The 27522-nt window shown below is 47.7% G+C and overlaps 1 protein-coding gene across 2 annotated transcripts in view; it reads right to left on the bottom strand.

Moving 5' to 3' along the window:
* The window catches only part of ZNF185 (zinc finger protein 185 with LIM domain), a 103621-nt gene that overhangs the window by 63401 nt on the left and 12698 nt on the right, over positions 1–27522 (bottom strand). For both annotated transcript variants that reach the window (XM_065556254.1, XM_065556255.1), the window contains exons 2-6: positions 8067–8140; positions 4706–4844; positions 3372–3446; positions 938–976; positions 16–87 (exon numbers count right to left, since the gene is read on the bottom strand). In XM_065556254.1, the coding sequence (XP_065412326.1) occupies positions 16–87; positions 938–976; positions 3372–3446; positions 4706–4844; positions 8067–8091 (350 nt within the window). In that variant the 5' untranslated portion in view covers positions 8092–8140. The remainder of the gene's footprint in view (positions 1–15; positions 88–937; positions 977–3371; positions 3447–4705; positions 4845–8066; positions 8141–27522) is intronic.

Genomic DNA, 27522 nt, shown 5'->3' with positions numbered 1-27522 from the left:
TAGGATCAGACAAACCTTTTCTGCGTGCCATTGGAATAGAAGGTGCTCTCGGGCGGAGTCTTGTCAATGGTCCTGGTGAACACCCCCCTATAGGAAGAGGAGAACTGTAGTTAGATGCAGGGCCATCTTAGAACCAAAATTACAGAAAGGCTGAGGGAGCCATTGAGAAAGGCCCTAGAGGAGAGGACCATGCTAAAGTGGGCCCCAAATCTGTCTCTCCATCAAATCTATTAAGCTGCAGATTTTCCTCATAGATTGCAGGGCTCTCATCACCTCCAGTACATTATGATCTGTATAGCCTGATGGAGATGTACTGCCCAGCCTCGCATTCCATGGCAGTATGATGACTTTGTGACCCTTGAGTGTGTACAAGGATTCATCCAGCACCCAAAGGGTAATGGAATTGTGAGAGGAATCGAATACACCTAGCGTTTTGGCTAATGCAAGGGCCTATGTCTCATGTTGAGGGCAAGATGTTGGGTCAGAAACAGATTAAACCATTCCATGGTCATAGTCAATACTTAATCAGCTCCCAAATGGACTTGGGAGTATGGCAATACAGGATACATGATCCTCTGTCAGACCACAGAGGACCAAGTCCACTGCTGGTCAACACCTAGTGCTGCAATGGAAGGTGAATCCCACAGTGCTCTGAGTTTCTAGTGCACTGCTGTTTACAAGGGACTGGGAGAGACTTCCTAACACCCCCACCAAGTGACCTCAGGCTACGAGATCTGATTTCCCATCACTGCCAGGGCTCTGCTTGTTAAGCACCCAAACATGTCTACCTACAGGGGATCCCCACAGTCAGACACCACCATAACAGTGAAACACAGGTGATATTGATATTTCACCCATTTTATCCTCTACTGTCTTAGCCTTTGTCACCTGCAGCCCCAGTGATTCTAACTCCGGGGATGTGGCTCTGCATACCAACCTGATGAGGTAACCGGAGGTGGGCTTGGAACCTGGCAACCTACACAGGGAATAGAAATCAAAAACTCACAAGGAAGAAATGGGAGCAGCAATATCCATAGGGTACAAGGCTGTCAGTGCACCAGGGCTTCTGCTGCTGTCCAAAGCCACAACAGTGGAAATCCAGAGCAGCGAGCCCCGTGATGCTATTTCATATCCCCATCCAAAGTTTATGTAGCCACTATTGTTTACAACTAGCTCCAAAGGATTTTTTTTACACTATTTCAGGATGTGCTATAAAGGGCTCTATCAGGAAACTGACTCATTCTTTAAAAATTTGTGCTGACAGTCTATTTAATTCCAGACACAAACATAAATCCACAGATGGAATATAAATGCATGGATAATGGATTAAACATTGTCTCTCTTATAGAACAACATATTTACATTAACTTATTAAAATGTCCATCTGCAGAAGGGGCCTGCTGTTCAGCTAGGGAAGGAGTTTGGAGAAACACTCCCTTAGGGGACCAGGAAGGAAACATTGTTAGATAGGGTTAGAACCAGCAAATTGTGACATGCTAAAAGGACTGACATACAAACCTGTGAAATATTGAGTCAGAAATGTCTTTCTGACAGTGAAAGTAGGACAGGGACTGGAGAAGAAGCAGCATAGGGATGGCCGCACTGGATTTTCAAAAGTGACTAGTCATTTGAGGTGCTTCAATGTTTGGGTGCTCAACCTGAGATACCTTAAAGGCTCTGATTTGTAGCGGCTGGGGCTCAGGTCCTCAGAGGTGCTTAGGCCTTTGAGGATCTGGGCTTTGGTGAGTCTGGCCCCTTTTAACATGTCTCAGGTTGGGCACCCAGAATCTTAGATGCTCTTGGAAAGCTTGGCCCATTAATTATTTGTATTGCAGTAGCATGTCAGAATCCCAGTCACGGACCAGGACCCCCGTGCTGAGTGCTGTACAAACAGAACAAAAAGACAGTGGTCCTCGTTACCATCGGGTTTCTGAGCACCTTGCTCTCTCCCTTACCTCAGCTACAGCAGACTCCACTCCTCCCCTTTCACTGCAAGGTGAACATGCCCCCGAAGGCATCACATTGCCAATGTCACAGGAGTGTGCAGGGTGCAGGGCAAGCAGGGGCACAGGCCCCCCAATCAGTGGGGGCACAGAACTCCTCCGGGGCGGGAAGACCGAGCTCCTCCAGCCTTGAGGCTGCAGGGGGAGATCCAGATCCTCCAGCTGCCAGGTGAGAGCGAACTCCACCAGCCATGGGGGGCAGGCATGGAGAGCGAGCTCCACTGGCCCTGGGGCACAGAAAATGGCCAAATTTTTATTCCAGTGCACTTCCCTGCAATGTCACAAATGTTGCTGTTATTATCTATTGTGCCCCAGTGTGCATGTTGCTTTACAGGAAGGCCTCAAGCAAAGTCCCTCCCTGGAGAATCCTGCCAGCTAAGGAGAAGGGGAACGCAACGAGAACTGATAAGAGGTCATGGAGGAGAAGGGGGAAGCGGCAGTAAACTGCTCACAGGAGAGTTATTAATGAAAAATTCAGATCGGCGAGGACTGTCACTCTTCAGCAATGGGACTGCAGCCAGCAGGGGACTCAAACACTGGGCTAATCACTGCCCCATATTTTTATTTTCTTAGGATCTGAACAGCTGGATCCTTATCCCCAGGCAGCACACTGGCACAGGGATCCAGAGGTGGATTAAGGTTTCCTGGGGTCCTGGGTCAGAGCAAGTGGGGGGGCCCCTCCCTACCCCTTCTGCCTGCAGTCCCGCCCCTTCTGCCTGTGGCCCTGCCCACGGCCACACCCCATTCTGCCCCTTTCCCCCGCAGCTCACCCCTGTTCCACCCATGGCCGTGCACCATTCCACCTCCACACACACACTGTTGCCCTGCAACCCGTTTGCTCCTTTCTGCCTCCCCCTCTGTTGCTCTAACACGAGAGAAGCCATGGCAGAGAATGAGAGCTCTTCTAGTCCTGGGGCCGCAGTGAGGGTCCAGGAGCCGTAGCTTCCCCCACCCACTCCCTGCTTGGCGCTTCTGCCAGGGTTCTGGACTTCCGCCACACTGCGGTAGATTTCTGCTGAGGGTCGGGCACAAATTTTTCCAGGGCCCCCAAATTGGCCAGGGCCCCTGGGCACAGGTCCCGTCAGCCCACTGGATAATCTGCCAGTGCTTGGGACCATACATGGCACTACATTGGCACACGGATCCATCCGCATGTATGAACTTGCAGGATGGGGGCCATGCTCTGTCCAAGATGAATGCTTGCAGAATGCTGTGCTGAGCACAATGGGTGCAGCTCTCCTCCTGCATTACATTTTATAACCTAATAATACCAGGAGTGGGTGTGAGGAGACCTCGAAGAACCCCATGTCCAGGAAGCTGCAATGGCACTGCATATTTATACCATCCCAGCCAGAAGCCTTCAGTTACCTGTCACCGTGGGGTGTAACAGATGCTGAGGCTGGGGATCCCCCGTCGATCTTGCCAGACCTACATGGTGAGTGCCTGGTGGGGGGGAGGAACAGAATCACAATGGTAACAGTCCCATTCACACAATTCTCAACTGCTTTAGACATGCCAAATGTGACAGTTATGTGAGTAAAATGCACCTCCAGTGCCATCCCATGTGCATGGCACATCGTGGTGCCAGTGTGGCGATGGCGTGCTGCAGCCAGAGAGGACTTCCAGAGGAATTCACCCATGAAGGAAATCCCGTGCAGGCAATGCTCCCTGAAGAACCACATTGGTGTCATCATACTCACCCAGCTCTTTCATCCACAGATCTCAAAGCACCTCACCATGAGGCAAGGAGCATTATCCCCATTGCACAGATGGGGAAAGTGAGGCACAAAGAGTGGGAAGTGCCTTGCTCAAAGTCACACAGTGAGTCTGTGGCAGAGCCAAGCATAGAACCCAGGTCTCCTGAATGTTACTCTGGTTCACCCAGCCTCTGGGATTGCACTGTCTGCCTCCCTATTTTGCTGCTATTATTTAGAGAGTGCTCATGCTGCAGATGTGCTTTATAAACAAGTAGGGAGAAAAGTCCCTGCCAGAAAATCTACAGCATCCAAACTGGTGTGGGGCTGGGGCATCCTGTGGTCAGCTGCCAGCTTGCTGATGCACTCAGGTTTCATCAGCACTGGGGAGGCTTGTTTAGAGAGGAGGGAGATTTTTTGTTTTGTTTTTCATTAAGCAGTTTAATAAAACACTGGCCCTTTAAGTGTCTGTATCCCACACTCTGCCCAGTGCACCTTGCCAGGGTAATGCTATGCCCCTGGGATCAGCAGGGGGTGGTGGAGAGCTAGCTGTGTTGGCTTTACAACACTTAGGGTCCAGGATTCCCCCACATGTGGCAACCGCCATCTGCCCACTTCTGGCAGCTTTGCAGCCCCTTTTTACCATGCCAGCAACCACAGGGACAGAGCATTGGGCAGGACTGGCTCCATGAGTTCAGCTGATCCTCTCCTATTTGCCGTTGGACATCTCCTGGGGATTAAAAATACCTCCGAGCTGCTGGGTTCATGGTTCTCTGGAAAGGTCATTTCCATTTAACTATCAAAAGTAAATACAAGCAATGCGTCCATTTGATTGTGAGTTCACTGCCAGCCGCATGGCCTTGTGCCACCCTTAGGGAATGCCTGACGGTGATGGCGTTGTCCCATGACTCCACTGAGTTTGGGGAAGGGACTCTACCAAAATAGCACAGAATTCTGAGAGGAAGGGGCAACAAGCTGTGGGTGGGTGAGACTGGTAACTCTACTTACAATGGGCTGCTCTTCATCTCCTCCTCATTGTCTGAGTTTTGTGGGTAGATCCAGCTCTTATCTCCTTTTAGTGTGGTGCGTACCTTCATCTGTCTGATGATCTTCTTGCGATCTTCTTCACTAGGTGGGATAACACCCCCTGATACAGAACAAGAGGAGATGGTTTAGGGGACTGAGGGAATGGGCTTGTTGAATAAGCACAGAACTCCCACTATCAACAGACCCATCCAGGAGCCATTCCAGTTGGGAACAGAAGCCAGCCCTTATTTCCCCCTTCTTATTCTAATAGATTTAAAATATCAAGGGAACTTTCACCCACTCATACAGGCTTTGGCAGCTGGCAAAGTCAGAGGCAGACTCCAGAATGGACTTAGAGGGCCACTTTACACTGGATATCCTGGCCTACAGGACCCTCTACTAGAATTCACAGACTCATTTGCTTGTGCTTCTTTAAGGGGGGTATTTAGCATGAATCAGTTGTTTTTCTACCACAGAGAACCAAAGACATTCAGGTGACTGTCTGCTCGCTTATCTAAAAGGCAGTATGTTTGCCTCCACATTCCCTCTCCCTGAATCTACTTAGAGTGGCTGAAGCTAATGCAAGTGTTAAGTTGGAAAAAAACATGTTTCTGGTTGTCATGCATGGTTTGCCATTTCTGCCACCTAGTGGTGAGACAAGTTTAGGACTTGCTCAATGGAAGGACGGACAGATTGAAAGAACATAGGAGTCCCTCCTGCAAACCTTGTCTAATGACAACCTCAAATTAGCGGACTAGAGAGACCCTTGCCTTGCTCATTTCTACCCTTCCATTCAAAATTGCTATTTCAAATGCAAGTGATCAATCCATGTCTTCCAGAATATGCGTACCACACCTGGCACAATGGGGCTTTCATTTTGATTGTGGCACAAGTACTAGCCTCCTGTCCCTATAATGCCCTTTCCTTCAGTGCTACTCTGTCAAAAATCTACTTATCTTCCATTGGCTCTGTCCTCTCATCTATTAGGAGCCTTAATTACATAATTGACTGGAATAAGTGTTGTTAACATTAATTAAAACATTGAAGCAGGAGATGTGAAAATGCCATAAATTGGTAATTAGGACATGCTGCATCATCAGCAGGGTAGAGATCAGGCGAGAGAAAGCAGTTCAGGGGAAATGGGAGAGAGTGGGGGTTGGACAGGGTGGTGTTTGAGAGGACCAAAGAAGCCTAGGGAGGGGCTAGAGAAAGTGGAAGGTGCTGAGGAAAGCTAGGGTGTGGAGGAGCCGTATGTGGGGGGGAGGAGGGGAGAGGAATATCAAAACATGGATCGATCTTGCAGATTGCTAAACACTATCTGCAAGGGGCTGAGTACAGATGGATGGAAAATGGGAATTTGCATGGGAAAAATCCCCATTCAAAATTAAAAAAAAAATTAATGGAGATATCCCATCTCCTAGAACTGGAAGGGACCTTGAAAGGTCATCGAGTCCAGCGCACTGCCTTCACTAGCAGGACCAAGTACTGATTTTGCCCCAGATCCCCAAGTGGCCCCCTCAAGGATTGAACTCACAACCCTGGGTTTAGCAGGCCAATGCTCAACCCACTGAGCTATCCCTCCCCCTTGCATACAAACAGTTTTCCCAGGAGAAAATTTTGAAAAATATGAAGGTGTGAGGAAAGCTTGCTGCCAAAAAGCCTCCAACTTTTCCAGTTGGAAACCAGCAACAAATAGGGTTGCCAACTGTCTAATCACACAAACCCAAACACCCTCGCCCCATGCCCTGTCCCGGCCCTTCCCTGAGGCCCCACCCCGACTCACTCCAACCCCCTCCCTCCCTCCATCGCTCCCTCTCCCCCACCCTCACTCACTTTCATCAGGCTGGGACAAGGGGTTGGAGTGCAGGAGGGGATGTGGGCTCTGGGCTGGAGGTGGGGCCGAGGGGGCTCCGGGCTGAGCCTGGGGCAGGGGGTTGGAGTGCGGGAGAAGGTGTGGGACGCAGGCTCTGGGAGGGAGTTTGGGTGTGGGGGCTCAGGGCTGGGGCAGGGGTTGGAGTGCAGAAGGGGGCGCATGGTGCAGGCTCCAGCTGGGCGGTGCTTACCTCAGGTGGCTCCCGGGAAGCAGCTGGTATGTCTGGCTCCTAGATGGAGGGGCCAGGTGGCTCCGTACACTGCCCCTGCCTAGAGGCACTGCCCCCACAGCTCCCACTGGCTATGGTTCCCAGCCAATGGGAGCTGAAGAGTCAGCGCTCGGGGCGAGGGCAGCACACAGAGACCCCCTGGATGCCCCTGGACGCTTCCGGGAGCCATGCGGAGCCAGGGCAGGTAGGGAGTCTGCCTTAGCCCCACTGCACAGCTGGACTTTTAGTGGCCTAAAATCTCCCGAATTGGCTTCAGTAGCCTCTGGGAGATTGAGCCCAATTCTGCAAAACTCATGGCCAAACCTGGAGGGTTGGTAGCCCTAGCAACAAAGGGCCAGAAGGGTTCGGCTTGCTCCACACCCAGATTTTGCACAAGTGAAACTATGTCGGCGGGGGTGGGGGAGAAAGGTTACCACAGTAGTTACACCAGCACAACCCTGAATGTGGACAGAGTTAGGCTTACCATATTGCAGGTTCCCAAAAAGAGGACACAATATGGGAATATGGGGGGCATAGTTGAGGGGGGGTGCAGAAAGGGCAAGAGTGTTCTGGGAGGGGTATTTGGGGAGTGCTGGGGGAGTGACAGTACTGGGAGGGATATTTGGGGGGTGTATGTGTGTACTGGTGGGAGTATTTGGGGTGTGCAGGAGGGGTGCGTCTGTATTGGGAGGGGTATTTGGGGGGGCCAGAGGAGTGTATGTATTCAAAAGTGTATTTGGGGAATTCTGAGGGCGCATGTGTATTGGAGGGTATTTTGGAGCATGCAGAAACTGTGTATGGGGTATTTGGTTGATTCTGGGGGGAGAACGTGTGTACTGGGGGCTATTTGTGGGGTGTGGAAAGAGTGTGCATGTACTGAGAGAGAAATTTCAGGGGTGCAGGATGGGTATGTATTGGGGGAGTATTTGGGGGGGTGCAGCAAGGGTGCATGTGTACTGGGAGGCATATTTGGGGGTCCAGGAGGGGTGCATGTGTATTGTGAGGAATATTTGCGGGGTGCTGGTGGTTGAATGTGTACTGAGGGGTATTTGGGAGGGTGGAGAAAGTATGCCTGTGTACTGGAGAGGTCTCTCACGGGGGTAAGGCTGAGAGGAAAGAGTAGGACCAATGACATATCAGACATCATACACTAGAATAGGGGAAATCATAGATGTTAGAGTTCATATAACAAATAGCAAATAGCATGATCTTAAGGAAGGAGAGGACTGCAAAGCAGCTTAGGTAGGGGCAAGATAAATTACCTTTGCTGACACCAAGAGACATCATGGTAGAATTTTCTTCTACTTCAGTTCCCAGTTCAAGGTAATGGGTCCACCTGAAAAAGTGAAAAAGCGGGAGAAACCCAAATTATTGCTCCAGTTATAAATGGTTTCTAGACAGGATCTGGGTGAGCGTGTGAATTACATATCACAGTAAAATCACACTAGCCGAAATGAGACGGGGAAGGTCTATTTGCCCCTCTATTTTATTTCATCCTCTTGGCCAACTGGAGTCTTTCCCATCACTGTTCTCATGGATCCATGTGAAAAGTCATTCAGAATTAAGGGATCATAGCAATGTCAGTCTGGAAAGGACCTTGAGAGGTCGTTCTAGTCCATCCCCCTGCTCTGAGGCAGGATCAAGATGGGTAAAACTCACTTGGATTCATGCTCAGGTCCATTAACTCCATAGTCTAGTCATGGTAGACACGTCTATCCAGGCTCAGCGGAGGAAGAGGCACCCCAGGGTCATATGCCTCAAACCACTCAGACAAGACACAAGACACATATTGATGTTGATATAACATTGACATTCTTTTAAAGCAGCATCGCTTTTCCAGGCAGAACTGACAATTCCTGTTCCCTGCCAAATGATCTCACAAGCAGGTAGCAAGCTGTAGTAACCTTAGCCTATAGATACCCACACACATTGTTGTCTCTTTTACAAGTGCGTAAATGACTTAATGACTGACAATTAAGAGTCTCTTTCATCCAAAGAGCTATATTCTCTACAGTCTGGTATGCAAGGACCCTCTTCTTCTTCTTCTTGTATAGCAGTAGGTACTGTCATGTTTTGGGCCTTTCAGCAGCTTCTGTGGGAACATCATGACAGTTACAAAGCTGTGGATCTATAGAACCTTAGGCCTTGGCTACACTTGCGAGTTACAGCGCAATAAAGCCTCCCCCAGCACTGTAACTCACTCCCCGTCCACACTGGCAAGGCACTTACAGCGCTGTATCTCCGTGGCTGCAGCGCTGCATGTACTCCACCTCCCCGAGAGGAATATCGTGTATTGCGCTGCCGCTGCAGTGCTGCAGCGCCAGTGTGGCTGCCCAATACACTGTGACTGGCCTCCAGAAGTATTCGGCAGTATCCCACAATGCCCGTTCTAGCCACTCTGGTCATCAGTTCAAACTCTACTGTCCTGGCCTCAGGTAACCAACCATGTGACCCGCCCTTAAAATTCCCCAGGAATTTAAAAAATTCCCTTCCTGTTTGCTCAGCCAGGAGTGGCGTGGAGTGCTTTCAGCAAATCTTTACAGGTGGCCATGCCTCCACGCGCCAAGCGAGCCCCAGCATGGAGCAATGGCGAGTTGCTGGACCTCATCAGTGTTTGTGGGGAGGAAGCTGTCCAGCCCCGGCTGCACTCCAGCCGTAGGAATTACGATACCTTCGGGAAGGTATCAAAGGACATGATGGAAAGGGGCCATGACCGGGATGCCCTGCAGTGCAGGATTAAAGTGAAAGAGCTGTGGAGTGCCTACCGCAAAGAGCTGTGGAGTGCCTACCACAAAGTCCGCGACGCAAACGGCCGCTCAGGTGCTCCCCCCGCAACCTGCCAATTCTACGAAGAGCTGGATGCGATACTTGGGGTTAACCCCGCCTCCACTCTGACCACCACCATGGACACTTCAGAGCCGGGGTGGGAGGAGGAGGAGGAGGAAAATGGGAGTGAGGGTGGTGGGGCAGATGGAGACACCCCGGAATCCCTGGAGGCATGCAGCCAGGAGCTCTTCTCGAGCCAGGAGGAAGGTAGTCAGTCGTAGCGGCCGGTACTTGGTGGAGGACAACAGAAGAGCAGGTTCCCGGTAAGCGGGTTTTTTTGGGGAATAGTGCATTGATGTGCATTTTTTGCGAAATAGTGCATTGATGTGGTTTATCACATCGCGGTAATTGGCCTCGGTAATCTCTTCGAATGTCTCATCCAGAATGTGTGCAATGCGCTTGCACAGGTTTATCGGGAGAGCCACCGTGGTCCTTGTCCCAGCCAGACTAACATGTCCACGCCACTGTGCTGCGAGGGGCAGGGAGACCATTGCAGCACACAGGCAAGCTGCATATGGGCCAGGGCGGAAGCCGCATTGCAGTAGAAGACCCTCCCTTGCTTTCCAAGTCACCCTCAGCAGCGAGATATCGTCCAGGACGAACTCCTGTGGAAAATGTTGGGACAGTGTTCAGTGTAGGTGCCCCCTGCAGCTGTTGGCTCTCCCCAAGGCACAGAACCCAGAGGACAGTACAGCCCTGAAACAATCAGTCCCCCTTACTCACCATTTTGAGGCTCCCATGGGTTATGTGTGCTCTGTTTGGGACAGGAAAATTATGCTATTGTGTAGACCCTGCGTGTGCCCTCCTTAAGTGCGGGGGAAATCATTACTCTGTCTGCTATAAACAATGCTGCCTCTGTTAAATGCTGCATTTTGCCTATACAGCTGCAACACCCTTGAGACCTCAGCCGTCCCTCTTATCGCCTGCTCAGAGACTGCAAAGACTCAGGAAGAGACCGCGAAAAAACAAAGAAGACATGCTGCAAGAAGTGATGCGGCAATCTATTAAAGAGAATGAAAAAGCACAGAACTGGAGGGAGAGAGAAAGCAGGATCCGCCAGGAAAACACAGCGCACCGGCGGCAAAGCACGGATCGGCTCATAAGCATCCTGGAGCGCCAAGCAGACTCTATCCAGGAGCTTGTAGCCATGCAGAAGGAGCAGTACCGCAAACGCAAACGCCCCCCCCCCCCAGCACTTGTCCCAAAACTCTTTCCCTTGTGCCCCACTGTTACCTCCAGCCCACTTTCCCCAACTTCCAGGTTCTTCATGCCACCAGCTGCCTCCAACACCAGTATCTTCACCACCCAGCTCTGAAAACCATGACCCTTACCCTTTGCACTCAACCCCCATCACCATGCAGTATAGCTATCCTGAAGTTCAGCACTCACTGCACAGCACACCAGACAGGACATACGCGAATCTCTGATTGTACCGTTCCCCTCTCCACCCCCTTGCCCTTTCTGATTCCCACGCAGTTGTGTTTCTTTTCAATAAGTTTTCTTTTCAATAAATGGACTTTTTCGCTTTGAAAACATTCTTTATTATTGCATAAAGTAAAAGATTTCTTAGCCCAGGAAATAAACAGGCACTGCAAGTCTGCTTAGCAAACACTGATTCCTAAAGATTGGAACTACTGCACTTCACTCCCGTGCAGGGCACCAGATATCACTGCTGGTTTTCAGCCTCAAATTGCTCCCTCAAGGCATCCCTAATCCTTGCAGCCCCACGCTGGGCCCCTCTAATAGCCCTGCTCTCTGGCTATGCAAATTCAGCGTCCAGATGTTCAACCTCAGAGGTCCATGCCTGAGCTTTCACCCTTCCCTTCACAAATATTATGGAGGGTACAGCGTGCAGATATAACCGCAGGGATGCTGTGTTCGGCCAAGTCCAGCTTCCCATACAGAGATCACCAGTGGCCCTTTAAATGGTCAAAGGCACACTCCACAGCCATTCGGCACTGGCTCAGCCTGTAGTTGAACCGTTCCTTGCTGCTGTCAAGGCTCCCTGTGTAGGGTTTCATGAGCCATGGCATTAACGGGTAAGCGGGATCTCCAAGGATCACAATGGGCATTTCAACTTCCCCTACTGTGATCTTCTGCTCTGGGAAAAAAGTCCCGGCCTGCAGCTTCCTGAATAGCCAAGTGTTCCGAAAGATGCGTGCGTCATGCACCTTTCCTGGCCAGCCTGTGTTAATGTCAATGAAATGCCCATGGTGATCCACAAGCGCCTGGAGAACCATAGAGAAATACCCCTTCCGATTAACGTATTCAGATGCTAGGTGGGGTGGTGTCAGAATAGGAATATGCGTCCCATCTATCATCCCTCCACAGTTAGGGAACCCCATTTGTGCAAAGCCATCCACTATGTCCTGCACGTTACCCAGAGTCACGGTTCTTCTGAGTAGGATGCGATTAATGGCCTTGCAAACTTGCATCAACACGATTCCAACAGTCGACTTTCCCACTCCAAACTGGTTTGCGACCAACCGGTAGCTGTCTGGAGTTGCCAGCTTCCAGATTGCAATAGCCACCCGCTTCTCCACTGGCAGGGCAGGTCTCAATCTCGTGTCCTTGCGCCGCAGGGTGGGGGCGAGCTCCTCCCACAGTCCCATGAAAGTGGCTTTTCTCATCCGAAAGTTCTGCAGCCACTGCTCGTCATCCCAGACTTCCATGACGATGTGATCCCACCACTCAGTGCTTGTTTCCCAAGCCCAAAAGCGGCGTTCCACGGTGCTGACCATATCCGTGAATGCCATAAGCAATTTCGTGTCATACGCGTTACACAGCTCGATAGCATCGTCGGACTCCTCACTCTCACTTTGGATCTTAAGGAATAGTTCGACAGCCAAACATGATGTGCTGGCGAGACTCGTCAGCATACGCCTCAGCAGTTCGGGCTCCATTTCCTGCAGACAGATCGTGCTGCACAGAAACCGTTGAAAAATGGCGCCAAAGGTGGATGGAAGCAAAGGGATTTCTGGGATGTGAAGCGATGCATCACGGGGTGTTGGGACAGGACCCAGAATCCCCCGCACCCATGCCCCCTTCCCACAACCCACAACGCCAGAATGGGAAGAGATGCTCTGTGGGATAGCTGCCCATAATGCACCGCTCCCAATGGCGCTGCAATTGCCACAAATGTGGCCACGACAGTGCGCTAGCAGCTGTCAATGTGGACAGACTGCAGCACTTTCCCTACTCAGCTGTACGAAGACAGGTTTAACTCACAGCGCTGTACAGCTGCAAATGTAGCCAAGGCCTTAGATATACCAGCTCTATTTTCAGCAGCCACATTTCATTGCTGGACGAGTGGCACACTAACATTTGCAATTCTCACCATCTTTGTCATCTGCTCCGTATTAAGGGACAAGATCAGCAACGAGAATGTTTGTAGCCAGACCCAGTAATCATCTCCATCAACACTGGTTCAGGTTCGGTGGCTTTCTTGGTATGGACATATAATTACAATGGAAGACCAATGAATTCCAAAGTGTATTTACCAAGGAATGCTGCTACATGGCCAGAGATCCCGTGGTAATCACAAATTTCAGGGGTGCAATAAAATTACCAATGATGGACATAATCTGACTATCCAGCCAGACCACTTGAAGGACCGAGTTAGAAATTGATCTGCGTGGCACTGAGACTGCAAGGATGCTACGTCCCTTTGGGATTTGCATGATGATGATTTGCATGATCCCCTTTGAGTGTAATCCTCTGCAGCAATGTTCTCTTAAGCATCTGAGTCAGTTTGAACCGATGCACCAACTGGGAAGCTAGGAAGTATTTTGCTATTGGAGGTGTCACCTTTCCTTTGAAATACAACACCAAAGTCCTGGCCATGAATGGTCATTGGATGTCCCATACATTTTGGGCATCCCAGACTAGGGTTAGTGTGAGTGTCCTGGCCAAATTCCAATTTGGCTAAGTGTACGCTGCCTGTCTAAATCCCCTCTGAAAACATTACAAGAGAGCAGAATTTTTCACTTCTTGTCCTAAAGGCTTGTCCTGTGCCACTGCTTCCAACAGCTGTGTATTCCTCCCCAGAAGCAGCCATGCTCCCTGTGTGTAAGTCTGTAAGTGCTTGGGAATCTTCAAGATGCTGCATGAATATAAAGTTAAGTTATTATTACCTGTGGGTGGCTTGTTTCTGAAATATTGCATGGAAACCACGCTCCCATTAAAAAATACCTAGTACTGATCTCACGGCATCGCTGCTTGGCAAAGTCCTCACCCTTTGCTTGGCACATGGGAAGCTGAATAACCACCTCTGCTCTTTGCAGATCCAACTTCCCTCCTAGTTTGCACTGAATTCTGGAACACAACTGAAGTGCAATAAATTCATGACAACTCCTGCTCTCAAGCTCCATTCACCTGCTCAACCTTTCCTTCTAGAATGCTAGTTTAACTCCCACTGCATGTAGACAGCCCTCTCCTGCCCCCATCCTTCCCAGACTGGCCTTCTTGAGGCCTTTCCACTCAGTCTCACAAGGGGACAGAGACAGAACAAGGACAATAATCCTATTATGGATGACCATAAAGTATTTCAATTCAAATCTTCGATATGCAAGCTGCTCTGATGCATTTCTTCCTCCCTTCTAGTTGTTAACAAATTATTTCCTATTCCTGCAGTAACTGTGTGGTATAAAACAACCCAGGAACAGGGACAAAGGGAAAAATGGTGGCAAGGAACTAGCCCAAACGTAGGGCTAGTTGGGAATTTTTTGGATGAATCGTTTTTCATTGAAAGAGGCTAATTTGTCAAAACCAAAACTGTTCTTGAGTCAGATTTGAGGAAAAAAGAAAAAAAAGTGAAAATTGAAATGAAACATTTTGAAATTTTCAAAATAAAATGCTTCCATAGTCCAAAACCAAAACCAAAACATTTCTTGGTGTTTTGCATTGCAAATTTTTTTGAGATTTTGACTTTTCATCTTGATTTAAGATGAGAACAAATTGTGAACTCTTGAATATTTGAGGGAAACTGTTTTGCACCCAGCTCTACCCAACGGTCAGATGCTGCCCTTGATCCATGTTGAGTTAGAAGCAGTGGCGTCACTAGACTGATGGCTACAGCTAATCGAAAATGTTCTGCCTGATTTGACAGAATCAACATGCATCAATTCCATCAACAGCTTCAATGGAAACCAGATAAGCAGGTACCCAGGCTGACACTGCCTGTGAGCTGTCAAGCTTCCTAGGTTGGCCAGATCCCCAGGATGGTCGGCTACCCAGCTACTTGGCTTCCTGTTCTGCAAAGAAGTAGCTAGCTGAGAATCTAGGCAGCGTAGGAGCCTGGCAGCATGCCAGGCTGGGAGCCAGCAAGCTGAAAAATTTTGTTTTGGTTCTCCTGAAACAGAATTTTTCTGGAAGTACCTCCCTGCAAAAAATATCATGTTTCTGAGTTTTTGTCTCTATCTTTCCATTCACATCAGTGTGGGAGAGCACATCACAAACAGTTGTGCACCACAGATATTTCTGGCTCTGCAGACAGGTGTTTGGGCATGTTGATGGCTCATTAGGGCTGGCTCTGCGGGACTGGCAGTGGTTCCCACACATTGTTTTTCCAACCGTGACTCACACAGCAGCAGCCAGCCCTGCCCTTCCTTGACAGGCACGCTATGGCCTAGTAAGGTACAAGCACGCTGAGTGTGGTGATTCAGAGTCAGTGGCAGGCCAGTGTCTGGGACAGCTGTCTCTAGAGCCTCAGTAAAGGGCCACACCACAGTTTCAGGGGCTGCCCAAGTGCAGAATTCCAAGCAGATTTCCTAATGACGTGTTGGAGATGATGAGATTTTTTCTAAAGCAAAAAACCTATTGCAGGAGAGTGCACTGCAAGAAATGGGACAGTAAACACAAACAGGGTCTAGTACCAAACCGCACTCCTGGTCTGAGGCAGACATGTGGGCAGACAATGTTTAATTGACTACTGCAATCCACATAGGAAGAGCCTCCCAAGATAATTCTCAGCTACCAGAAGAACTCCAGGCTTTGTGGTGGGGGACAAAGTGTGGAATTTTTTAGTGTGGAATTTCTATCCTGGGAAGGCTATGCCAAGGCACACTTGGGGTTGTTAAGTATAAATGAGTCTTCTTCCAGTGCCAGAGCACAATAGACACACAAATTACACAGCATCTCCAGATGTTAGAGCTCCAACTTGGCCTCCACAAGTCACTCCTGGATAGAGTACAGCATGAGATGACAAAGACATGGATTGTAATGGCAAGCTCTATATCTGAGAGGAACAGTTCTGCCACCTTGCAAATTGAGGCTGAGTAGCACTTATGACCACTATTTGGAGATCTAGGTGTAGAGGTGAGTCCAGTATGCCTTGAAGCCTGTGCAGCTCTTTAACAATTGGGCCCTGACTCAGTCATCCTGTTGACTTCAGTGAGTCTACACGTGTGCTGAAAGCTATCCATGTGCTTAAACACCTGGTTGAACAGGGGCCTTGGAGAGCAGATTCTCTTGATACCTGACGCTTACCATTGCATTGTCGAACATGGGGTGGCTCTTCTCTTAAGTGGGACACTTCAGAGAGAACATATCACACCAGCACTCTGAGAGCTACTTTGGGTTTCTACCCAATTTCAGATCTACGGAAATATTGACTTTAAGCTGTATCATCTCCAGAAGCCTCTATGGGCTAGGGCAGTGGCTTTCAATATTTCCAAACTACTGTATCCCTTTCAGGAGTTTGATTTGTCTTGCATACCCCCAAGTTTCACCTCACTTAAAAACTACTTTCTTACAAAATCAGACAGAAAAGTGCAAAAGTGTCACAACACATTATTACTTTCTCATTTTTACCATATAATTATAAAATAACTTAACTAGAATATAAATATTGTACTTGCATTTCAGCGTATAGTATACAAAGCAGTATAAACAAGTCATTGTCTATATGAAATTTTAGTTTGTACTGACTTCACTAGTGCTTTTTATGCAGCTTGTTGTAAAACTAGACAAATATCTAGATGAGTTGATGTACCCCCTGGAAGACCTCTGCGTAGCCCCAGGGGCATGTGTAGCCTTGGTTGAGAACCACTGGTCCGTCTGTTCTTCTGTACCACACTGAGAATTAGATGCTCTGTGGGAACATTGTGAATGTTAGAGTCCAGAGTGAAGCGGCCACATTAGCCAGTTTTCTGCAGTAGGTTCACAAGGATAATAGGCTTTTTCTTCAGGAGAAAGCAGGAGTCCCTGACTTGATTAATTTATAGCACAACACAAGACTCACCTTCCTTATTAATGGAGGCTAAAAAGCGCCAACAACTTTTATCCTCTGCTTAGATATCATCCCCCAACATGATCACAGAAATATGTCCTAACCAAGGGAGGGGCAGAGCCAGAGATCCATAACTGGACAGAAATTATACTTCTTGTATTTAACATCTCAGTACTATGGTAATTGGCACAATAGAGAAAGACACAGATCCAGACCATCCATGGTGGAATGAACACAACAGGGACCAAGCAGTTGCTGGAAATGAACTGAAAACCTCTCCTTCCTGCTAGACACTGATTCTCAGCAGATAGACTGGTAGTTTGAGATGGCGATATTGACAGTTGCATTAGAGCAGGGATCGGCAATGTTTGCCGTCCCGGGCCAATGGGGGCAGCGAGAAGCCGCGGCCTGCACATCGCTCATCCCCATTGGCCTGGGACGGCGAACCGCGGCCAGTGGGGGCTGCGATTGGACGAACCTGCCGCGTCAGCAGGTAAATAAAACTGGCCCAGCCCGCCACAGTGCTTACCCTGGCGAGCCGCGTGCCAACGTTGCCGACCCCTGCATTAGAGAAACAAACAAAAACAGAGATACACGAGACACTCAAAGGCAAACTGAAAGAGGGACAGAGTAACAAACAGCAAACTTTTTATCAGGAAAAAAGCTTTAGAGGCTCATCTGATAATACTGCCTCCCTCTTGCTTCCCCTGTGCCCACTCGCCTCCCTCCTATCTCTTTATAGGAATTATCAAAAACTTCCAAATCAAATCAGCTTGAGATACCTTTCCATTAATACAACACATAATGCATCTGGACTTCAACAAAGAGACAATTAGATTTTAAAACAAAATGCTTGGCAAGCATTTTCTCCATCACTTGTAGCTATTGAGCCTGGAGCTTTCAACAAATGAAGAGCACAAATCATAGCTCAAAGTTTCTTCAGAGATCTGAGTTCAGGATTTAGGGTGGGGTTTTCAAAAGCACTCAGTGTTGGCCCATTGGAGTCATTAATTCACTTCAGAAAATCTCAGCTTTGGCCCAGGTTTACACTAGAACCATTTGCTGGGCTAGTACTGTTGACTAGAAGTGAGATTTTGTTACAACATTTTTACATTGGCAAAAGCCCTAGTGTAGACACAGTTACACCAGCTTATGGCAGTATAGCTGGTAAGAGAGCTTTGGCTTATTTCATTTGGGAAGTGGTATAAGCTACATAAGTGACAGCACTCTTTTGCCGGGATAAGCTGTGTCTTCACTAGCTAGACCAGCTTACCCTTCCAATCTAGACAAGCCTAGAGCCTATTGACACTGCAATTGAGAGGGATGATACCCAGTGTAGCAGCCAGATTGGTGCTAGCTCAGCTTGAGCAAGCGGACTAGAACTAGCAATGTGAATGGTACCTCATGGGCAGAGGCTCAGGCTGGCCACCCGAGCTTGGACTTGGGAGGGTGGGCAGGCTTGGACTGCAACGATCCCAGCCCCTGCCCATGCCACAATGGCCACATGACTATTTTTAGCATGCTAACGCCATAAGAACTTGAGCAAATTTGTGTACTCAAGCTGGGACTGAACATAGCCACAGAGGCTGAAGCTCTGGGCAAGTCTACACAGTAGAGCACTACATCAGCACAGCTGCACCACTGTAGCACAGCCAGTGAAGATGCACCATGCCAATGGGTGAGCGCTCTCCTGTCGACATAATTACTCCACCTTGGCAAGAAGTGGAAGCTATGTTCTCGGTTGAACGTTTCCCACCAATATTGCACTAGTGTGAACTGCGCAAAACTTGTGTCACTCAGGGGTGGGAGGGATGACTTTTTCACATTCCTGAGTGACGTAAGTTAGATCAACTTAGGCAATGGTGTAGACCTGCCCTCTGAGACCAGGTAGAATGGCTCTCATCCCTGCCCCACCTTAGGCACATTGTCAGTCACTGCAGTGGAGGCTCAGACTTCTGAACTCAGCAAGGAAGGGAAGGGAAAAACAAATCAATGCTGAGGTATTTTGTTTGGACTGAACCAAAACCTCAGAGCCGAACACCCCCAGCTCTGGATAAGAGGGATCATTATTTGTTTGTTTGGTGCAGCAAATCCCATGCTCATCTAGTGCTGCAATATTGCCCTCAGCTTTGTATATGGTTTGTGCCCCCCCTGGATTCTGAGCTCATGATCTGGACACAAAAGTTGTGCTCCACCCAGTGAAGCTCATCTGGCCTGCTAGGCAGTGGTGATGGATGCCTTCCTGATCATGAGTGCTGGGAGCTGTTTGACAATCTCTGGCTCTCCATAGGCTCTTCTGAAATATCTTCCACAGTCACTTTTCATAACTACTTTTCAACAGCAAAACCCTCCCAACTAAGTGAGGAGCAAGAGCAGAGTGTGTCCCCTGGCCTCCCTTTTGAGTCACGGACTAGGAAATAGTGCCAACACCAGAGAATTTACAAGAGTTTTTCCAGGGAATTATGGCAGAGTGACCTCTTCTCCTATAATTCTCTTGTGCCACTCCAGGTAACCTAGAAGAACTTTTGAAATGTCCCAGAAGTTACAGCTTCTGGTGGCAGTACCAGGAAATGTGGGATAGGTACCCAGAAGGAACTGTGACTACAGCTGTGTAAATCGCAGTTAGGGTGGACACAGGGCAAAACTGCAACCATTCTGAACCCAAAACAACACAGCTTTTGTGGACACATTGACTGCATTGTGGGTACTTTCAGCAGTGCTGTCTCACAGATTCAATGATATTAGCTAATGTAGAAAGTTATTAAATTCTCATGTGCCTCTTGCTGAAAAAATAGTCACAGGGCAGAATCATGTGGTGAGAATAAACAGTCACAACAGTGCAATCAACCCTGACTTGCTCTTGAATACCTGGTTGTCTAGGATGGACCATGGGAGGCTGAGGAGAATACCATTGCTTAGGTTGTTATGTGGAGAAGGGGATGTCTATTGGGATCATGTTACAGACTGAAGTGGCATCAGGGGAGAGGCTGGGCCTCAAGACAAGTTTCCTCTGTCCAGAGGACAGTGATGGGAGGTGGCTGCTGTGATGGGAAATAGAAAAAATAAAAGAAGATAAGATATCCACATTACATGAGTCAGAGCAGTGGTGGGCAACCTGCGGCCCGTGGGCCACATGCAGGCCATCAGGGTAATCCGCTGGCGGGCCACCATACAGTTTGTTTACATTTGCACAGCCTCCCGCAGCTCCCAGTGACCACAGTTCACCGTTCCCAGCCAATGGGAGCTGCGGGAAGCGGTGCGGGCAGCAGGGACGTGCTGGCCGCCGCTTCCTGCAGCTCCCATTGGCCAGGAACAGTGAACCGCGGCCACTGGGAGCTGCGGGCGGCCGTGCAAGTGTAAACAAACTGTCTGGCAGCCTGCCAGCAGATTACCCTAGCGGGCCACAGCTTGCCCACCGCTGAGTCAGAGCAATATAGCAGCTTCTCTGGAGTATCTTTGTGGGTCTCTACAGGAGGGGAATGCCTGGTAAGAAGTATTTTAGCTCCAAAACCAACTCTTACATTGAGATGTGCCCAGGAGATTGTAGGAACTTATTTCAGAGCCCTTCAGTCTGATCTCCATAGTTATAGGGCACAGGAGAGGAAGAACTATTAGCAAGCTGTAAATGGTCCCAGTCAGTCCATTGGTATCTTGCTATTTCTACTACCTGCTGGTAGGATGAAAGGGTTTTGTGATTTCTGGGGGAGGAGGGAGGATAAACAGAACTCTGTAAGAAAGCTACCACAGCCCCAAGTGTGGTTCCTCAGGGCAGGAGAAAATAATGGCAATGGATCCCATTTATACCGTAGTTCACCCAACTCCTGACACTGATAACATCATTTTCAGCTTTATATAGCACTTTGTATCCCATAGCACTTCACAGGCTCTGTAGTACCACCTGTAGCACCACTGAAATGCAGCCACCTTTAGGGTGGGTGTGAAAACAAACCAGCATGCTGCCTGTTGTATAACAGAGGACGCATTTCCCCATGAGATCACTGACATTCATGCACTGCACACAGGACGTCACGTTTTCAGGTCTTGGCTGAATAACAAGGATCCCTCATGGCTGGGCAGCCTTCCGATCCTGCCACCCTCTGAAAACTCTTTGTAGCAGATCTTTCTGGTCTCTATTTTCTAGCTCTAAAGGCTGAGTGCAGTGCGGAGCAGGATGGGAGAGCGAGCCCAACTCCCTGAGGGAGTGTCTATGGAATTCTTCGGGAACTATGCAGATTGACATGGCCCAAAACATGTTCTCTGCACAAAGAATCTGCAGAGCCTGCCAAGAAACCCTGCATGCTCTTACCTGTTGCTTCGGCAAAGTTCCTGCTCCTGGGCCTGTTACTTCCTTGACATTTCACTATATCACTTGCTCTTCCACAGCCCCTTTCACCACAATGCACTTTATGTGGATAGAATCCTTAGTTAAATTGCCTTTCAGAGGAGAGAGAACCCACTCCCACCCCAGCTGACCACATGTTTCATTACAGATCCCCAGTAATTGTCATGAGGGGTATTAACCCCAATGCCCTGGCTATTTTCCAGGTTGGGTGCCTACACTTGGCCTAACTACTGGTTTTAACTGACCATTCTGGATTATTTGCCCCATCTTCCTCCCTGCCCCTCTTGATCTCTACTCTGCTGCCAGCCTCACCACCCCCTGCGCTCTTCACCACCTGCCAAGTTTTCCTTCCCCTATCTCCCCTCTACCCTCAGAGTCCCTTCTCCCACTCCCATACCCCTGCCTTTGCACTTCCCAATTAAAATCAACAGCAGCAGCAACAGCAGGTTGCCTGCAAAAAAAACAAGCCCTTGATAACATTTAGGCTGCTGGTATGCAGAGACCACTGACTGTCATACTGACCACTTTGTTTCCTTGTTTCTTTGTACTCCCTGTCTGCCTCCCTCTAGCTGTCTCTTGTCTTCCATGTAGAGTGTTAGCTCTCGATTCCATTCAGGTGCCTAACTCTCATTACCTTCAAGGATCCAGGCCTTCGGTGCAGGGACTGTCTTTTTTTGTCTGTTCAGCACCTAGTACCATGGGGTCCTGGTCTATGACTGGGCTCCTAGATTCAACAGTAATACAAATCAATAATAACTCAGCATGTGACTAATACAGGCATGCAGCAAATCTCCTTGTCTGTTATAGCACTGTTTCCTAGCCTTTGTCCATGTTACACTATAAGACAAGCTCTTTGGGAATGGGGTCATTTTCCCCGCTGTGAAACGTTTTACTGAAAACAAACTATTTTTTCCATTTTCATTGATTGTTTTGTCAAATATTTTCACTTCAGTTGAAAACTGAAAATAAGTCAACTTACAAAGTTTCCTGATTTTGGTTGCTAGAAACTGATTTTATTTTTCAGTTTTTCAATAACCCTCCCAAAAAATTTCAACAACAATGGAAAGGTTTTTAAACACAAAAAATCCATTTAATCAAAAAACTATTTTTGCCTTAAAAAAAAAAGTTTAAATGGAAGGTTTTCAACCAGCTTTAAATGTAAATGCTTCAAAGAAGGAACTGTGTGTGTTCATCCAGGCCCCAGCACAATGGGACCTCAGTCCTCATGTAGCACCCGAAGGCTCGCCCACAATGTAAAGGACATAATAACAGTTCTTCACTTCCTCTATGTCATGTTCCTGAGCTCTGTTATACAGCTGCCATGTTCCACGCCAGAACTGGCTGCACTTCAAGGAGCAGAAATGATCCCTGAATAGCCCTTTCCTATGAAACATCCCAGGGTGTAAGACTGAGTGTTTGTGAAGTGCTCAGAGATCCTTAAATTAAGATTCAGTTGAAGTGCAAAATATTGGCATAAAGAAGAACAGGAGGACTTGTGGCACCTTAGAGACTAACAAATTTATTAGAGCATAAGCTTTCGTGGACTACAGCCCACTTCTTCGGATGCATATAGAATGGAACATATATTGAGGAGATATATATACACACAGACAGAGAGCATAAACAGGTGGGAGTTGTCTTACCACCTCTGAGAGGCCAATTAATTAAGAGAAAAAAAACTTTTGAAGTGATAATCAAGCTAGCCGAGTACAGACAGACAGTTAGATAACAAGTGTGAGAGATTCAATGTTTGTAATGGCTCAACCATTCCCAGTCCTTATTCAAACCGGAGTTGATTGTGTCTAGTTTGCATATCAATTCTAGCTCAGCAGTTTCTCGTTGGAGTCTGTTTTTGAAGTTTTTCTGTTGTAATATAGCCACCCGCAGGTCTGTCACTGAATGACCAGACAGGTTAAAGTGTTCTCCCACTGGTTTTTGAGTATTTTGATTCCTGATGTCAGATTTGTGTCCATTAATTCTTTTGCGTAGAGACTGTCCGGTTTGGCCAATGTACATGGCAGAGGGGCATTGCTGGCACATGATGGCATATATCACATTGGTAGATGTGCAGGTGAACGAGCCCCTGAAAAGTTTTTTTTCTCTTAATTAATTGGCCTCTCAGAGGTGGTAAGACAACTCCCACCTGTTTATGCTCTCTGTCTGTGTGTATATATATCTCCTCAATATATGTTCCATTCTATATGCATCCGAAGAAGTGGGCTGTAGTCCACGAAAGCTTATGCTCTAATAAATTTGTTAGTCTCTAAGGTGCCACAAGTCCTCCTGTTCTTCTTTTTGCGGATACAGACTAACACGGCTGCTACTCTGAAACCTTTCATTATGCAAGGCACTGCATTTAGCCGTATGGAGTGGAAATCCATCAACCTCATGAAAAAACTCGTACAGATACAGACAGACATCATCTTCCTTTCCAAATGCAAGCAGATGGACATCATACCAAAAGGACTAAAGGTAAAAAATCCATTACAATCTACATATCACACAGACTATGCTGAGAGACTGTGTCACACACTCTCAAAGAAACTGCGAAATCACCTGATCAGCATCCTATACAGCAAACAGGGAAAGATTAAGAATGAGCTCTCAGAACTGGATACTCTCATAAGAAACCAACCTTCCACACAAACTTCCTCATGGATAGACTTTACAAAAACTAGACAAGCCATTTACAAGACAAACTTTGCCTCTCTACAAAGGAAAAAGGACACTAAACTATCTAAACTGCTACATGCCACAAGCAGCCACAACAGTAGTTCCCTTAACCCACCCAGCAATATTGTTAATCTTTCCAGCTATACTCTTAGCCCAGCAGAAGAGTCTGTCCTATCTCGGGGCCTCTCCTTTTGTCCCTCCAGACCCATGAATATGATACAGTTCTGCGGTGACCTAGAATCCTACTTTCGACGTCTCCGACTCAAAGAATATTTCCAACATACCTCTGAACAGCATACTAACCCACAGAATCCTCCCTACCAGCACTCCAAAAAAAAGGATTCTGCGTGGACTCCTCCGGACGGTCGAAACAACAGACTGGATTTCTACATAGAGTGCTTCCGTCGACGTGCAAAGGCTGAAATTGTGGAAAAGCAACATCACTTGCCACATAACCTCAGCCATGCAGAACACAACGCCATCTACAGCCTCAGAAACAACCCTGACATCATAATCAAAAAGGCTGACAAAGGAGGTGCTGTCGTCATCATGAATAAATTGGAATATGACCAGGAGGCTGCTAGACAGCTCTCTAACACCACATTCTACAGGCCATTATCCTCTGATCCCACTGAGGATTACCTAAAGAAACTACACCATCTGCTAAAAAAACTCCCTGACAAAGCACAGGAACAAATCTGTACAGACACATGCCTAGAACCCCGACCAGGGGTATTCTATTTGCTACCCAAGATCCATAAACCTGGATATCCTGGACGCCCCATCATCTCAGGCATTGGCACCCTAACATCAGGCTTGTCTGGTTATGTAGACTCTCTCCTCAGACCCTACGCTACCAGCACTCCCAGCTATCTTCGAGACACCACTGACTTCCTGAGGAAACTACAATCCATCGGTGATCTTCCAGAAAACACCATCCTGGCCACTATGGACGTAGAAGCCCTCTACACCAATATTCCACACAAAGATGGACTACAAGCTATCAGGAACAGTATCCCTGATAATGTCACAGCTAACCTGGTGGCTGAACTTTGTGATTTTGTCCTCACCCACAACTATTTCACATTTGGGGACAATATATACCTTCAAGTCAGTGGCACTGCTATGGGTACCCGCATGGCCCCACAATATGCCAACATTTTTATGGCTGACTTAGAACAACGCTTCCTTAGCTCTCGTCCCCTAACGCCCCTACTCTACTTGCGCTACATTGATGACATCTTCATCATCTGGACCCATGGAAAAGAAGCCCTTGAGGAATTTCACCATGATTTCAATAATTTCCATCCCACCATCAACCTCAGCCTAGATCAATCCACACAAGCGGTCCATTTCCTGGACACTACTGTGCTAATAAGCGATGGTCACATAAATACCACCCTATACCGGAAACCTACTGACCGCTACACTTACCTACATGCCTCCAGCTTCCATCCAGGACACACCACACGATCCATTGTCTACAGCCAAGCTCTAAGATATAACCGCATTTGCTCCAATCCCTCGGATAGAGACAAGCACCTACAAGATCTCTATCAAGCATTCTTAAAACTACAATACCCACCTGCTGAAGTGAAAAAACAGATTGACAGAGCCAGACGAGTACCCAGAAGTCACCTCCTACAAGACAGGCCCAACAAAGAAAATAACAGAACACCACTAGCTGTCACCTTCAGCCCCCAACTAAAACCTCTCCAGCGCATCATCAGAGATCTACAACCTATCCTGAAAGATGATCCTTTACTCTCACAGATCTTGGGAGACAGACCTGTCCTCGCTTACAGACAACCCCCCAACCTAAAGCAAATACTCACCAGCAACCACACATCACTGAACAAAACCACTAACCCAGGAACCTATCCTTGTAACAAACCCCGATGTCAACTCTGTCCACATATCTATTCCAGTGACATCATCATAGGACCTAATCACATCAGCCATACCATCAGGGGCTCGTTCACCTGCACATCTACCAATGTGATATATGCCATCATGTGCCAGCAATGCCCCTCTGCCATGTACATTGGCCAAACCGGACAGTCTCTACGCAAAAGAATTAATGGACACAAATCTGACATCAGGAATCAAAATACTCAAAAACCAGTGGGAGAACACTTTAACCTGTCTGGTCATTCAGTGACAGACCTGCGGGTGGCTATATTACAACAGAAAAACTTCAAAAACAGACTCCAACGAGAAACTGCTGAGCTAGAATTGATATGCAAACTAGACACAATCAACTCCGGTTTGAATAAGGACTGGGAATGGTTGAGCCATTACAAACATTGAATCTCTCACACTTGTTATCTAACTGTCTGTCTGTACTCGGCTAGCTTGATTATCACTTCAAAAGTTTTTTTTCTCTTAATTAATTGGCCTCTCAGAGGTGGTAAGACAACTCCCACCTGTTTATGCTCTCTGTCTGTGTGTATATATATCTCCTCAATATATGTTCCATTCTATATGCATCCGAAGAAGTGGGCTGTAGTCCACGAAAGCTTATGCTCTAATAAATTTGTTAGTCTCTAAGGTGCCACAAGTCCTCCTGTTCTTCTTTTTGCGGATACAGACTAACACGGCTGCTACTCTAAAATATTGGCATGTGATTCTACTCTGAAAAGTAACCTTACAAAAATCTCCCCTTCTACTCAGCAGATCTCCTCGCTGTGTATATCAAACTCCCATCTTCCGGCTTTAGTGACACATATACTCTTCTACAGCTTCTTACTCCTGGTAGACCTGTAGAGCCAGTGGGCTGGAGTCTCTTCCATCTTGGGTAGCAGTGACAGAACGGCTTGTTAAATTCCAATTAGTTACACCTGTGCAAACCTATTGAAGGTAAGGGGGCTCTACAGGTGTCACTGAGACAGGGCATAGTTTGAAGACAATAGATAACACAAGTGTCCTTGATAGCATAATTGAGCCTGTAGATACTTTTTGAGATGATTCCTGGGAAGGAAGGCGCCCAGTGCGACTCTCCGAACCCAGTGGGAGTTTGCAGGGTCAGCAGTTAGAAAACCATCTTTTTACTTGGAAATTGAGCATTTTTCTTATGGAGTCAGTAGGAGACAGGAAAAGTGGGATCCCAATTGCCATTTTCATAGTTGCTTATCAAAAAAGTGGAGTCACACTTTAAAAGTAAGCCTGACAACCTGCCTGTGAGCAAGGCCAAGTGCTATCCACGTGTTACCAGTGGGGAAACTGAGCACAAACATGTGACATGATGTCCATCCATGTCAGGCAGCAAATCAGCGGCAGGGCTACAAATAGACTTCAGGAGTCCTAAGTTCTAGTCCCTTCCTCTTGCTACAAGATACTGCTCCCATCTTTCATGCTGATCCTGCAAATGGAGTCAGATGACCCTTGGCTGAATTATATTTTGCCCTGTAATGCAAGTAAAGATTCTTCTTCGCCTTCTTATCTGTAATCCACTAGAGAGAACAGGCTAACCACCTACTGGCAGCATCTGACTGCTCATGCTTCCTGTTTTGTAACAATTTAAACATGTTTTCCATATTGCCAAATCTGTCTTCATAAACTCACATGCCACACTGCTTGTGAAAGAGAACAAACATAAGGGAGAATGCAGACTCCTTTTATCCACAGTGCCTAGATTCATTACTTGGGC

This window comes from Chrysemys picta, chromosome 9, assembly GCF_011386835.1.
Source record: "Chrysemys picta bellii isolate R12L10 chromosome 9, ASM1138683v2, whole genome shotgun sequence".
NCBI classification, from domain to species: Eukaryota; Metazoa; Chordata; order Testudines; family Emydidae; genus Chrysemys; species Chrysemys picta.
This window is presented reverse-complemented; position numbering and strand designations above follow the sequence as displayed.